The following is a 16699-nucleotide window of genomic DNA, read 5'->3' on the forward strand; positions in this document are numbered from 1 at the left end:
TAATGTATGGAACCTGTATGATAGGGTCAACTCAGCACCCTGGCGCCGGAAATCGGTGTCAATTGGGCCCCTTTTGAGACCGGATTCCGTCAGGGGACACCCTCACCCCCGGGGATCCGGTCTCGGCCTGATGGCACACCTCCCAGTTTGGGCGCTAGGCGCCCTGTATAGAGACCCTACAATAATATATGGAACCTGTATGATAGGGTCAACTCAGCGCCCTGGCGCCGGAAATCGGTGCTTATATCGCCTCTTTTGGGACCGGATTCCGTCAGGGGACACCCGTACCCCCAAGGAACCGGTCTCCGCTAGATGGCACACCTCCTAGTTTGGGCGCTAGGCGCCCTGTATAGAGACCCTACAATAATGTATGGAACCTGTATGATAGGGTCAACTCAGCACCCTGGCGCCGGAAATTGGTGTCAATTGGGCCCCTTTTGAGACCGGATTCCGTCAGGGGACACCCGTACCCCCGGGGATTCGGTCTCGGCCTGATGGCACATCTCCCAGTTTGGGCGCTAGGCGCCCTGTATAGAGACCCTACAATAATGTATGGAACCTGAATGATAGGGTCAACTCAGCGCCCTGGCGCCGGAAATCGGTGCTTATATCGCCTCTTTTGAGACCGGATTCCGTCAGGGGACACCCGTACCCCCAAGGAACCGGTCTCCGCTAGATGGCACACCTCCTAGTTTGGGCGCTAGGCGCCCTGTATAGAGACCCTACAATAATGTATGGAACCTGTATGATAGGGTCAACTCAGCACCCTGGCGCCGGAAATCGGTGTCAATTGGGCCCCTTTTGAGACCGGATTCCGTCAGGGGACACCCGTACCCCCGGGGATCCGGTCTCGGCCTGATGGCACACCTCCCAGTTTGGGCGCTAGGCGCCCTGTATAGAGACCCTACAATAATGTATGGAACCTGTATGATAGGGTCAACTCAGCGCCCTGGCGCCGGAAATCGGTGCTTATATCGCCTCTTTTGAGACCGGATTCCGTCAGGGGACACCCGTACCCCCAAGGAACCGGTCTCCGCTAGATGGCACACCTCCTAGTTTGGGCGCTAGGCGCCCTGTATAGAGACCCTACAATAATGTATGGAACCTGTATGATAGGGTCAACTCAGCACCCTGGCGCCAGAAATCGGTGTCAATTGGGCCCCTTTTGAGACCGGATTCCGTCAGGGGACACCCGTACCCCCGGGGATCCGGTCTCGGACTGATGGCACACCTCCCAGTTTGGGCGCTAGGCGCCCTGTATAGAGACCCTACAATAATGTATGGAACCTGTATGATAGGGTCAACTCAGCGCCCTGGCGCCGGAAATCGGTGCTTATATCGCCTCTTTTGAGACCGGATTCCGTCAGGGGACACCCGTACCCCCAAGGAACCGGTCTCCGCTAGATGGCACACCTCCTAGTTTGGGCGCTAGGCGCCCTGTATAGAGACCCTACAATAATGTATGGAACCTGTATGATAGGGTCAACTCAGCACCCTGGCGCCGGAAATCGGTGTCAATTGGGCCCCTTTTGAGACCGGATTCCGTCAGGGGACACCCTCACCCCCGGGGATCCGGTCTCGGCCTGATGGCACACCTCCCAGTTTGGGCGCTAGGCGCCCTGTATAGAGACCCTACAATAATGTATGGAACCTGTATGATAGGGTCAACTCAGCGCCCTGGCGCCGGAAATCGGTGCTTATATCGCCTCTTTTGAGACCGGATTCCGTCAGGGGACACCCGTACCCCCAAGGAACTGGTCTCCGCTAGATGGCACACCTCCTAGTTTGGGCGCTAGGCGCCCTGTATAGAGACCCTACAATAATGTATGGAACCTGTATGATAGGGTCAACTCAGCACCCTGGCGCCGGAAATCGGTGTCAATTGGGCCCCTTTTGAGACCGGATTCCGTCAGGGGACACCCTCACCCCCGGGGATCCGGTCTCGGCCTGATGGCACACCTCCCAGTTTGGGCGCTAGGCGCCCTGTATAGAGACCCTACAATAATGTATGGAACCTGTATGATAGGGTCAACTCAGCACCCTGGCGCCGGAAATTGGTGTCAATTGGGCCCCTTTTGAGACCGGATTCCGTCAGGGGACACCCGTACCCCCGGGGATTCGGTCTCGGCCTGATGGCACATCTCCCAGTTTGGGCGCTAGGCGCCCTGTATAGAGACCCTACAATAATGTATGGAACCTGAATGATAGGGTCAACTCAGCGCCCTGGCGCCGGAAATCGGTGCTTATATCGCCTCTTTTGAGACCGGATTCCGTCAGGGGACACCCGTACCCCCAAGGAACCGGTCTCCGCTAGATGGCACACCTCCTAGTTTGGGCGCTAGGCGCCCTGTATAGAGACCCTACAATAATGTATGGAACCTGTATGATAGGGTCAACTCAGCACCCTGGCGCCGGAAATCGGTGTCAATTGGGCCCCTTTTCAGACCGGATTCCGTCAGGGGACACCCGTACCCCCGGGGATCCGGTCTCGGACTGATGGCACACCTCCCAGTTTGGGCGCTAGGCGCCCTGTATAGAGACCCTACAATAATGTATGGAACCTGTATGATAGGGTCAACTCAGCGCCCTGGCCCCGGAAATCGGTGCTTATATCGCCTCTTTTGAGACCGGATTCCGTCAGGGGACACCCGTACCCCCAAGGAACCGGTCTCCGCTAGATGGCACACCTCCTAGTTTGGGCGCTAGGCGCCCTGTATAGAGACCCTACAATAATGTATGGAACCTGTATGATAGGGTCAACTCAGCACCCTGGCGCCGGAAATCGGTGTCAATTGGGCCCCTTTTGAGACCGGATTCCGTCAGGGGACACCCGTACCCCCGGGGATCCGGTCTCGGACTGATGGCACACCTCCCAGTTTGGGCGCTAGGCGCCCTGTATAGAGACCCTACAATAATGTATGGAACCTGTATGATAGGGTCAACTCAGCGCCCTGGCGCCGGAAATCGGTGCTTATATCGTCTCTTTTGAGACCGGATTCCGTCAGGGGACACCCGTACCCCCAAGGAACCGGTCTCCGCTAGATGGCACACCTCCTAGTTTGGGCGCTAGGCGCCCTGTATAGAGACCCTACAATAATGTATGGAACCTGTATGATAGGGTCAACTCAGCACCCTGGCGCCGGAAATCGGTGTCAATTGGGCCCCTTTTGAGACCGGATTCCGTCAGGGGACACCCGTACCCCCGGGGATCCGGTCTCGGCCTGATGGCACACCTCCCAGTTTGGGCGCTAGGCGCCCTGTATAGAGACCCTACAATAATGTATGGAACCTGTATGATAGGGTCAACTCAGCGCCCTGGCGCCGGAAATCGGTGCTTATATCGCCTCTTTTGAGACCGGATTCCGTCAGGGGACACCCGTACCCCCAAGGAACCGGTCTCCGCTAGATGGCACACCTCCTAGTTTGGGCGCTAGGCGCCCTGTATAGAGACCCTACAATAATGTATGGAACCTGTATGATAGGGTCAACTCAGCACCCTGGCGCCGGAAATCGGTGTCAATTGGGCCCCTTTTGAGACCGGATTCCGTCAGGGGACACCCTCACCCCCGGGGATCCGGTCTCGGCCTGATGGCACACCTCCCAGTTTGGGCGCTAGGCGCCCTGTATAGAGACCCTACAATAATGTATGGAACCTGTATGATAGGGTCAACTCAGCGCCCTGGCGCCGGAAATCGGTGCTTATATCGCCTCTTTTGAGACCGGATTCCGTCAGGGGACACCCGTACCCCCAAGGAACCGGTCTCCGCTAGATGGCACACCTCCTTGTTTGGGCGCTAGGCGCCCTGTATAGAGACCCTACAATAATGTATGGAACCTGTATGATAGGGTCAACTCAGCACCCTGGCGCCGGAAATCGGTGTCAATTGGGCCCCTTTTCAGACCGGATTCCGTCAGGGGACACCCGTACCCCCGGGGATTCGGTCTCGGCCTGATGGCACACCTCCAAGTTTGGGCGCTAGGCGCCCTGTATAGAGACCCTACAATAATGTATGGAACCTGAATGATAGGGTCAACTCAGCGCCCTGGCGCCGGAAATCGGTGCTTATATCGCCTCTTTTGAGACCGGATTCCGTCAGGGGACACCCGTACCCCCAAGGAACCGGTCTCCGCTAGATGGCACACCTCCTAGTTTGGGCGCTAGGCGCCCTGTATAGAAACCCTACAATAATGTATGGAACCTGTTTGATAGGGTCAACTCAGCACCCTGGCGCCGGAAATCGGTGTCAATTGGGCCCCTTTTGAGACCGGATTCCGTCAGGGGACACCCGTACCCCCGGGGATCCGGTCTCGGACTGATGGCACACCTCCCAGTTTGGGCGCTAGGCGCCCTGTATAGAGACCCTACAATAATGTATGGAACCTGTATGATAGGGTCAACTCAGCGCCCTGGCGCCGGAAATCGGTGCTTATATCGCCTCTTTTGAGACCGGATTCCGTCAGGGGACACCCGTACCCCCAAGGAACCGGTCTCCGCTAGATGGCACACCTCCTAGTTTGGGCGCTAGGCGCCCTGTATAGAGACCCTACAATAATGTATGGAACCTGTATGATAGGGTCAACTCAGCACCCTGGCGCCGGAAATCGGTGTCAATTGGGCCCCTTTTGAGACCGGATTCCGTCAGGAAACACCCGTACCCCCGGGGATCCGGTCTCGGCCTGACGGCACACCTCCCAGTTTTGGCGCTAGGCGCCCTGTATAGAGACCCTACAATAATGTATGGAACCTGTATGATAGGGTCAACTCAGCGCCCTGGCGCCGGAAATCGGTGCTTATATCGCCTCTTTTGAGACCGGATTCCGTCAGGGGACACCCGTACCCCCAAGGAACCGGTCTCCGCTAGATGGCACACCTCCTAGTTTGGGCGCTAGGCGCCCTGTATAGAGACCCTACAATAATGTATGGAACCTGTATGATAGGGTCAACTCAGCACCCTGGCGCCGGAAATCGGTGTCAATTGGGCCCCTTTTGAGACCGGATTCCGTCAGGGGACACCCGTACCCCCGGGGATCCGGTCTCGGCCTGATGGCACATCTCCCAGTTTGGGTGCTAGGCGCCCTGTATAGAGACCCTACAATAATGTATGGAACCTGTATGATAGGGTCAACTCAGCGCCCTGGCGCCGGAAATCGGTGCTTATATCGCCTCTTTTGAGACCGGATTCCGTCAGGGGACACCCGTACCCCCAAGGAACCGGTCTCCGCTAGATGGCACACCTCCTAGTTTGGGCGCTAGGCGCCCTGTATAGAGACCCTACAATAATGTATGGAACCTGTATGATAGGGTCAACTCAGCACCCTGGCGCCGGAAATCGGTGTCAATTGGGCCCCTTTTGAGACCGGATTCCGTCAGGGGACACCCGTACCCCCGGGGATCCGGTCTCGGACTGATGGCACACCTCCCAGTTTGGGCGCTAGGCGCCCTGTATAGAGACCCTACAATAATGTATGGAACCTGTATGATAGGGTCAACTCAGCGCCCTGGCGCCGGAAATCGGTGCTTATATCGCCTCTTTTGAGACCGGATTCCGTCAGGGGACACCCGTACCCCCAAGGAACCGGTCTCCGCTAGATGGCACACCTCCTAGTTTGGGCGTTAGGCGCCCTGTATAGAGACCCTACAATAATGTATGGAACCTGTATGATAGGGTCAACTCAGCACCCTGGCGCCGGAAATCGGTGTCAATTGGGCCCCTTTTGAGACCGGATTCCGTCAGGGGACACCCTCACCCCCGGGGATCCGGTCTCGGCCTGATGGCACACCTCCCAGTTTGGGCGCTAGGCGCCCTGTATAGAGACCCTACAATAATGTATGGAACCTGTATGATAGGGTCAACTCAGCGCCCTGGCGCCGGAAATCGGTGCTTATATCGCCTCTTTTGAGACCGGATTCCGTCAGGGGACACCCGTACCCCCAAGGAACCGGTCTCCGCTAGATGGCACACCTCCTAGTTTGGGCGCTAGGCGCCCTGTATAGAGACCCTACAATAATGTAAGGAACCTGTATGATAGGGTCAAGTCAGCACCCTGGCGCCGGAAATTGGTGTCAATTGGGCCCCTTTTGAGACCGGATTCCGTCAGGGGACACCCGTACCCCCGGGGATCCGGTCTCGGCCTGATGGCACATCTCCCAGTTTGGGTGCTAGGCGCCCTGTATAGAGACCCTACAATAATGTATGGAACCTGTATGATAGGGTCAACTCAGCGCCCTGGCGCCGGAAATCGGTGCTTATATCGCCTCTTTTGAGACCGGATTCCGTCAGGGGACACCCGTACCCCCAAGGAACCGGTCTCCGCTAGATGGCACACCTCCTAGTTTGGGCGCTAGGCGCCCTGTATAGAGACCCTACAATAATGTATGGAACCTGTATGATAGGGTCAACTCAGCACCCTGGCGCCGGAAATCGGTGTCAATTGGGCCCCTTTTGAGACCGGATTCCGTCAGGGGACACCCGTACCCCCGGGGATCCGGTCTCGGACTGATGGCACACCTCCCAGTTTGGGCGCTAGGCGCCCTGTATAGAGACCCTACAATAATGTATGGAACCTGTATGATAGGGTCAACTCAGCGCCCTGGCGCCGGAAATCGGTGCTTATATCGCCTCTTTTGAGACCGGATTCCGTCAGGGGACACCCGTACCCCCAAGGAACCGGTCTCCGCTAGATGGCACACCTCCTAGTTTGGGCGTTAGGCGCCCTGTATAGAGACCCTACAATAATGTATGGAACCTGTATGATAGGGTCAACTCAGCACCCTGGCGCCGGAAATCGGTGTCAATTGGGCCCCTTTTGAGACCGGATTCCGTCAGGGGACACCCTCACCCCCGGGGATCCGGTCTCGGCCTGATGGCACACCTCCCAGTTTGGGCGCTAGGCGCCCTGTATAGAGACCCTACAATAATGTATGGAACCTGTATGATAGGGTCAACTCAGCGCCCTGGCGCCGGAAATCGGTGCTTATATCGCCTCTTTTGAGACCGGATTCCGTCAGGGGACACCCGTACCCCCAAGGAACCGGTCTCCGCTAGATGGCACACCTCCTAGTTTGGGCGCTAGGCGCCCTGTATAGAGACCCTACAATAATGTATGGAACCTGTATGATAGGGTCAACTCAGCACCCTGGCGCCGGAAATCGGTGTCAATTGGGCCCCTTTTGAGACCGGATTCCGTCAGGGGACACCCGTACCCCCGGGGATCCGGTCTCGGACTGATGGCACACCTCCCAGTTTTGGCGCTAGGCGCCCTTTTATCTTATTATACAATGCAATCGGGATCGGACGTCTCTAAAAATAGTCGATAAAAATACGCTAAGATTTGTTATTGGCAGGTAGCTTATTGGCAGGTAGCTTGACTAAAGCAAATTAGTAAACATTGGATTATCAGTGGTTTATCAATTAATTGTGCATCTTTTAAACACTCTTGAGTGTTCTAAAAGTTTAACCCTTGTATTTACTTCAGTAACATAACACATTACATGGTTATTCACTCTTTGTGTTTGTGGAATCCATCGTGACGTCATAACGTAAACAGTTCAGAACGGAAATGTAGGACAGTCAAGTACTTTTGTGTTGACAGCTGTCTGAGCTGAGTTCTCTACAAAGATGTCCTACGAAGAGTCAGAGATTTACACGGACAGTTATTCCCGGGAAACAGAGAATATGTTCCGGGAATTGTTGAGTCCGATCGAGCCCCTAATTATGAAGATCCAGTCGTTGTTGGTTTGGGAGAAGCCCAGTAGAAGTGCAATTATGTTTCTTATCGTTCATGGAATATTTTGGTAAGATTTTTGCTATAGGCCTTACGGTATAACCAGTATGATTAATTTATTCCTTAAAATATTAAAGTTACCGAGCGATATGATGACATAACTTTTGTACACTTGGGGAACGTGTAGAAGTACACACATCATTAGGGTATAAATCTGATGGCAGCTAGAGTTCTAGGATTTCAAACCATTTGGTTGGTAAAACAGCTAGTCTATGAAATATAAAGGTAGATATTGTAAAGCACATCAGTGTTTTCAAATAATTGGTAAAGTTAATTGCTTTCATTCATAATGGTGTGTCATTCCCATTTACAACATTTAATTTCGATAAATAATGTGTAATGTTTGTTTATGTTTATCGTGTGTGTACTATTTATAGATATGTTGATGAGATTGCATTGTTGTAGTAATAAAAAGAGTGCATTAATCTTTATGCAATCTGTTATTGTAATAGAAAAACAACTGTGACATGATTAGCTTTTTTTGATGGGTGAATCTCTTTTTTTTTAGAGTGTTTTAAATGCATAGGATTTTATTTCAAGTGTTTTTTTTTAAGATTGCGCATACATTGTGTTACCTTTTAATAAAATTGCTCACAGGGATTTTCTATGATATTATAGTTATAAAAAAAGGACAATAATTGTAACTTTATGTGTGTATACTGTTGTTTTACAGTTTATTATTGCCCAACCTAATGTATAATTTGCATTTTAAAAAAAATTTGATTGTCAATATTTCATATTTTAAAAACAATCGCAAAAAATTTACTCATAAGGATGTTCATATTGCCTCTTTTTCAGGTTTATAGCTAAGAATGGATGTCAGTTTTATTTCTGCATAAGTTCCATTGCTGCCCTCATGTTTTTTGTTTACACATGGAGGAAATGGATTTGGCCAGAAATCAGAGGTTCTTGTTATTTATAGGCTCTTTATTGATTTATTCCTACAATTGAATTACCGGTAATTAAATCAGTTGAATTAAATAAGTCACTTTCTCAATGATAATATTGTGACTTCCCAATCAAATAGAATCTGTTTGTAATTTATTGCACAAACAAAAAAACTGAATACTAACTAAACAGGAAGTTGTAAAAGCTATTATTACTTTCATTTTTTTTCTGTTTTAGTTCCTCCTCCAATACCTGAAGATACAGATGGGTAAATATTGATTTTTTTTAATAATCCAGCTCAAATATTGATGTGGTTGTAATGAAAGGACATTGTTGCATTTTACACACATAACAAGCATTTTAATAATACTCCATTGCAATTTTCCCCCTGAAAATCATTGTACTTCATGTCTCATTTGTTGCAAGTAAGGCATATATTTGAAAACATTTTTTTTAAATAAGTACCGTAAATGTAATTCTGTTTTCATCCACTTTTTCCAATGGTTGAGTTCTACATCCACTTGACAATTAGTTTCAACAGTCATTCATCAGAACATACTGAGATCATGTCTGGATCTAAGCTCATACATGTAGGGTACAGCTTATAGAACAACTGTTCCTCCATTGAATCCAGCTGGCATGGCAGTTCTTTGTTACCCAAGTCAATCACTTGTCCACATGTCAGACGTACAACAAGGCACTATCAATACAAAGCCACAATTCTGCCAATACCAATAGCTATGGATGAAATTAGTTTCTTTTGATTTAAAGCTGCCCTACTTACTTAAACATGCAAAATTTAATTACCATTGTTAGAGACTTAGAGTATATTAACAGGAAAATGTACAATTAGAACCATTTTAACAAGTCCTTGGACTTTCAGTAGGATGTAACTATCTATTTCTTGCGTCAAAACAAGTTAAAATGACACTGGTTTCAAGCGAAATATACACCGATTGCGTAGCCTTAGCTCAAAAGCCAGACAAATCTTGTTGATTTCAGAGAGCCATTACTGATGGGCCTACAATGAAATAGACAGGCCTACGTCACAATGCTGTTTGACACAACTACCCAAAGTCCAACCTCCTGTTAAAATGGTTCTATATGTTGATATTATATATTTTTTAAGGACCCCCTGTATGGACTAAAATACACTCCACTTACTGCATACCTCAGGCTTTGACATGTTAACTTTTGATGTGTTTCACTCAGGAATGATGAATGTATAATATTACTTTAAAAGCTACATTTGTAAAAGCGAGACTGAGATCAAATATGAGCACATCTATTAATCAAGTTTTGCAGTCGTACTGGACTGCATTAATCTTTACCTTGAATTCTGACCTATATCAAGCAAGACTATTAACCTTTGGCCTCTAATTTGACCCATGTATATTCTTAGATCATCTACTATTGACTTTCCTATTAGACCCACAAGCTTTGACCTATTCTGTAGATGGACCCCTGTACATGTTCGGCTGCTGAGCGTGCCAGAGATTTGTCAACATTTGGCCAATCTGTGGATATTTATGTCAAACAACATCAGCTGTTGGCTAGCATTCAGACAGGATCACCATTTCTTGGTTTGTATAAATGGAACTTCAGTGTAAGAATACACTAAAACTCTTGAGAAATCAATACAATTTATTTAGGTATACAGAAGTTAAAAATGTATACTACATGTATTACTGACATTAATTGGAACCTCATTAGTATCTACATCTAAAGATAATTAAATTGAATAGTCAAAAACTATGCAGTGCTTTGGATTAGAAAAACATGTATTGCAATGGGTGGTACATATTATGTACTGTACATGCAGAAAAGATCCTGTATCAGTTGGTATTGCATGAATTAGGTAAAAATTTAGACTAATTACTCCTTGCTTTGTATAGTACATGGACAACACGTCAATATTTAGAGCGTGTACAGAATCCAAGACTTGACTGTTCTATATATTTTATCTTAAAAGATACAAGTGGATACACATTTACTTGCTATTTCTGGCAAATAAATGTACAAAAATCTACACACTTAATGAAAAAACTAACCATGCTGCCAAATCTTATTCAATTTCTTCTTTATTGAATAAATTATATGTTGCTAAATGTTTGAATACTACAGTAATAAAGTGCATTTATTTTACGATACATTCACCGATTTGTCCATCGTACATGTACAGTAACTTTTATTTCCAGTTCACCTCTCTGAACTGTTCTTTCTTGCTGTTGTTTGCTGCCTTTGGACGACTGATATCTGGAGTGACCCTGACCTACATTATAGGTAGGTGTGCTGCGTCAACCAATCAAGTGTGTGCATTGCATTTTACAGTCCAGTAAAGGTGTTGGTAGTATTGCTCACGGCAATGTAGAAAAAACTGGTTTTTTTTAATATATATCTGAAATTATAGTTTAAGACTAGGATTAGGAGAACTGTTTCAGTCTCTCTTTCTGATCTCTCTCTCTCTCTCTCTCTCTCTCTCTCTCTCTCTCTCTCTCTCACAGTTTCCATAATGTTCATTTTTACAATTACATGTTTCATGTTTCTCCCCTTCTCTAAGTACATGTAATGTTCAAGCACTTGTTGAAATAATAAAAAAGGTTCTGTTTGAAAATCTGATGCTCTTTCAGATTTTGGTGCTACATTGTACAGTGTATTACCAGTGCAAATGCATGTGTGTACCATTAGTTTCCATTTGTTGGTTCTCAATTACATGTACAATGTATCTAGCTTTCTTTCGGTGGCGTTTTACAACATAACAGTCTATATCTGGCCTGCATCCACCGATGATTTACAATTACATGTATCTGGCCTTGTTTCAGTGATGTCCCTGATGTTGTGGCCCTGTGTCTTGTACAACAACTTGTTCCAGAAGATCTACATGGCGCTGGAGCCGTTACTGATGAGGCTGGACTACACACTCAAAATCAGGCCCTGGATCTGGCGCAGTTAGTATTGATACTGTTATTAAAAGCGTCCCACTCAAATATACTCTCTGGGAGCTCTTATACTCCATAATTTTGTCATATGTTTGTTAATTATGTGTCTTCATACATATTAAGTGTACCCACAGGTACCAAAGCTTGAAAAATGATGTGTTCATGCTTGTTCTTATGTGAATACTGGTATCTCCTGCAATGTGAATGCATGTACCTTATGTCTGTATTTAGTGTATCCCTATGTAGAAATTTTCTTGTCTTCATTATGATTTTTGTCATTGAAATTAAAAAAAAAAAGAAGAAATGCTAAGCAAGTGAATGGGTGCAGTGCAAATGTTAATATATTCATATAAAAAATTTTCTCTTGTAGTTTACCATGTGTCATTTTTCCTATTTATCCTAAATTTCCTCTTTAATGTCATACTTAGTCATTTTAAAGAGAAAAAGAAAGGAGTCAATAAATTGCTTGGAATTTGAAAATTGGTAAAATCTGACTTATTTATTTTTCATTTAGATATTTATGATAACTCCGTCACTCTCTTTTTTTATTTTTAGATCAGCAGGCTCGGAAAACAGCAAATTTTGGCAGTATTGGGACATCAACAACTCGAGACTCGGACAGCGAGTCTGAGGAACTCATGCCAACTCGCGACCCAAAGGTCACGGCAGCACTCGCCCGGGCCATCACAGACTCGGAGGACGAGGGGATGGGGGTGCCAGATATCCCCACCCCCAGGCTGTCAAAGGAATCCTCCATCAACCACAGTGACGAACATGCAGACTTTTGTAAGGAGTTTTAAGAGTTTTGATTTATACATATACACGTAGTTTGAAGTTTAAATAGATAGTTCGTTCCTATAACCTATAAGGTTATATATAAATTTATATACTAAAGTCCTTTTACTTCAATATAACATGCCTGTAAATATCGAGACAGTTAGCTAGCATTGAACTATTCTTAATGACAGTGAGGTAAGTACATGTACGATCTATTCTGGTTCATTTTTGCAATGATCTTCATTTCATGCTGATATAATGTCAATTGAAGTGTGACACAAAAACTTAAAATACAGATCTATCTTCTTTAGCAAAAAACTTCAGACACATATATGCCGTGGTTTTTCTCCATGGATAACTGATTTAATGGTACATGTATCACCAAAGTTAGATCTAGTATGATAGTCTTATTGAAAACATAGACTAAGAATATCTGTTGTACTTGTATTTGAGTCAACTGGTAATTTTTTTGTCAAATTTATTTTTCTTCTTGCAGCGGATAACTCCGACATTGAATCAGAATTTGCCAGGGGTTTGGGCCAGATGCCTTCTTTAGAAGACCAATTGTCAGATGAAGAAGCGACCCCCTCTAAGCCCAGAAAAAAGAAGGAGAAGATTCAGTTTGTGTCCTCTCATTTCGGAGATTCAACAGATGATGAACTAGAGGATACAAGACTAGGCAGGGGCATGAGGTTCCCAGACTTACAAGACTTGTCATTGGTTGAAAATTCAGCTGGAATTCGAGAAACAGCCAATCAGATTGTTTCTTCTGTGATGGGAAACGCTCTGTCAGGAATCAAAAACTTGGCTGGTGGTAACAACAAGGATTCAGATGCCGTTGATGGAACAGAGGTTAAAGTTCAAAGTTCATCACCCCAGCAAGAAGCTTCTGATGCCAGTGACCTTGATAATGATATTGCAGAAGAGTTTGATTTTTTGGAGGAATATGATGTTGAGCAAAGTTAGTGACAGGCAATTATGGAAAAATGATAATTAATCTGTGATGAAACAGTTCTTGCTGCTCTGCATTGGGGAATCTCATTGGTGAATGATAATTTATGTTAAAGTTTTCTTCAACTGCCGTGCTTTTGCCAGCAAGGTCAATTTATTCTACTAAAATATCACCTCGAAACTGTACTGTTTAAAAATCTGCAGCAACAAATGAATTTGTAACTGGTCTTGAACCCTGTGTTTAGTGCACCAGTTTCTTAATACTTTAATTTCTTTATAAATTACCACTGTTGTATAAATGATATGTATGTATTAGATGAGTGGTTCAATATTCCATAATTTTACACAAATTCTGAATGTCTTCCTTTGGGATTATGCATTTTTGGTATTTCTTTTTTAAAAAATGAATTCTAATATATATGCATTTAGTACAAAGTTGTGTATCATTGATGTTATTTTTTTGTTTTTTTTTTTTATCTTTTAATGCACTAATTTGATTTTTTTTAAAAACTACTTTATTGGATACACAAAACAAGTGGGTATTAGCTTGACATGGTAATTAACCGATCATCCATACTGTACTTGACTACTAATACTAATTTATTGAATTTCAATATAGTGCTTTAGGTAATGGTTAATTATTAGATGTTGAAAATGTGTTATTATTTTTTGTTTCTTTTAAATTAGAACATTTTTAAAATTATACATTGTAAATTTTTTTTAAACCCATTTTTTTTTTCTCAAAATGTGATCAAACATGATGTTGAAATGTAAAATAGAATTGTTGTAATTGTGCCAATCGATGTATGATTTTGTGAAGGGAAAAATACTTTACAAACACAGGTGTAATTTAATATACAAAACTCAGAGATACAAGTTCATTCACCAAGTCTATGTGTTATCTGTTATTTTTCTGCTTTTTGTACACGCATTTTTTCAAATAAAAATAGAATAGTTTTTGCAATTTGAAGGTAGGTATACAGTAAGTAAGTAAGTAATTTATTTATTTATAGTGACATGTGTATACATTTCCAAGTGTAATATTAACAACAGTCAGCATAGATTAAACACCCGGCCCGTCGGGCCTATATGCCACTTTGAACACATAATACATGAAAAAAGAAAAGAAAATAACACAGCATCAAGCGGTAAACAGAAATATGATTGAAAATATACATGTATGAGTATAAAAATTTCTTCAGAACCTTGAGTTTGCATAGTTTATACATAATACAGTGTACGTTTATTTTCTGAACAATAAAGATTGTCTACAATTAGAGTAGCTTATACTCACATACAAGTCACTAAGTTATGCCACTGTTAAAAAACCCAACCTGTCCATCTTGATGCATGCGCTATATATACCGGTACATGTCTGACCCTTACATTTCCTTGTACATATATACATATATCCAACCCCAAAATAACATAAATTTTTTTATCGTATATTGATTTTTATCTTCAAGTATTTTTTTTTCATTGAAAATAAAAGCAGTGGTGAACATTACATGTATACATTTGTACATGTACATTACTAATCTTTTTCATTATATATGTGTAACAATGCAAATATTTTTTGCTTGGTCTTTGTTTATTAAGGTAGCACTTTTTGCAAAGCTTATGCACAAAAATACAACTTTGAAGTACAATTGCACATGCAAGCTTGTTTTGATTGGAATCAATTTTTTGTAATTTACAGTTATATGAACAACATTACTGGTGTATGAAAAGATAAGTGATTCTCATCATAAAATCTATGTACCAGTAATTTCAAAAAGAAAAAAAAGATGATTATAATTTAAATAAAAAACAGGATACAAAATAGATCATTCCAAACCATGTCTTGATATTTTAACAATTTTCTAAGTCGATGTACCAGTTACATGTATGATAGTAACAACTTTGAGGGTGAAAGTATATACCAGCAATTATATATCCTGAGTGGTGATAGAAATTGCTATTGTTAGTCTAGCATTTATTTAAAAGTATTAAAGCATTGTTTTATTGAAATTGTCGATTTCATAATTTTATTAGCCCCCCCCCCTCTAAACACCATATCTAGATTATGAACCTATAAGACAGTACATGTATGTACCGTACATATCATATTCAAATATTTAGTATACCGGTATGTACTTACTAACATTTTTAAGTGACTCAATAGTTTGTTGTTTTATTTGATTGTTTTATCTTGATTTACCTGGATAAAACGTTGACTTTGTGATTCCCTGTATTGTGATTGTATAATAAACTCAGAGAATATAACTGTATCAAGTTTTTTGTTTTGTACATACATTATACAGCTCCATTTACCATTGTTAAGGGTATAAATTCTAGAGCTTCTTAGTTTCATTTCTGCTTAATTCCTGTGGGAATCTATGAGATCTACCAATTTAATATGAATATAAATGTGATTTGGACAGTTTATTTAAAGGGATATGGTCACGATTTTGGTCAAATTTTATTTTTCTGTTTTTATTATTTGCAGTATGCTTTAGGAATGCATTTTTAATGACCAAATGAAATTTGGGTGCAAGTCATTGAGTTTTAAGCAAGATACAGGGCTCACAAGTCTGTGTCATGTAAACAAGGCTCGTGCCCTGTTTTTGTTTACATAGGTTCAATATACCAGTAAAAAATCTTTTTAAAGCTGGTTTGTCTATCTTATTATTCATTTTAAGCATAAATAAACAGTTCCTAACGATTAACACATTTTTTTTAGGTCTTAAACTGGAATTTTCACTTCAACATTCGAAATGTAAACAAACGCTTTGTTTACATAGCAAAGAATTGTAAGCTCTGTAACTCGCTTATAACGCATCATAGGACACTCAAATTTTGGTTGCCTATTAAAAATGCCTTACTGAAACATTGTAAACATTAAATAAAAAAAAAATAATTTTTGACCAAAATCGTGACCATGCCCCTTTAAAGAGTGCCAACTGTTCCAACCAAGTTAGCAGTTTATATTTTTTCTGTCAATTTTGATGAATTCTGCTTATTCCTATAATAATGTAAAAGAAAAATATCCCAAAAAGTCATGCAGATTGACACTGCAAGATCCCGATACTTTTCCCAGTGGGAGTCCATAATGTTGTCTACCAGCTGGGAGGTCGGAGGCTCTTTTCAGAAACTTTACTTTGTGAGGGATCTGACCACAATACCCATTACAGTAGTCTTCGCAATGTCATGTACAAACATTAATTCTCTTAGCAAATCAATTAGTGTACATTATGAGCAGAAACAGTTTTATTCATTGAATTCAATTGACATCAAATTCATCCTATCAAATTTTACTGTTTATTTTATCTTCTCTAAATATTTTTTTCTGCATGTCTTTGCTACAAATTTTCTAGTAC

The 16699-nt window shown here is 43.4% G+C and overlaps 1 protein-coding gene across 1 annotated transcript; it reads left to right on the forward strand.

Moving 5' to 3' along the window:
- Window positions 1-7606: 7606 nt before the first annotated feature.
- LOC128163743 (reticulophagy regulator 3-like) lies at window positions 7607-15610 on the forward strand. The gene is made up of 8 exons (XM_052827396.1): window positions 7607-7795; window positions 8584-8690; window positions 8911-8941; window positions 10130-10256; window positions 10872-10956; window positions 11496-11621; window positions 12168-12398; window positions 12886-15610. The coding sequence occupies exons 1-8, from the start codon at window positions 7620-7622 to the stop codon at window positions 13353-13355; spliced, it is 1353 nt and encodes a 450-aa protein (XP_052683356.1). The 5' UTR covers window positions 7607-7619; the 3' UTR covers window positions 13356-15610.
- Window positions 15611-16699: the final 1089 nt, after the last annotated feature.

The sequence above is a fragment of the Crassostrea angulata genome, chromosome 9 (assembly GCF_025612915.1).
Source record: "Crassostrea angulata isolate pt1a10 chromosome 9, ASM2561291v2, whole genome shotgun sequence".
NCBI lineage: Eukaryota > Metazoa > Mollusca > Bivalvia > Ostreida > Ostreidae > Magallana > Magallana angulata.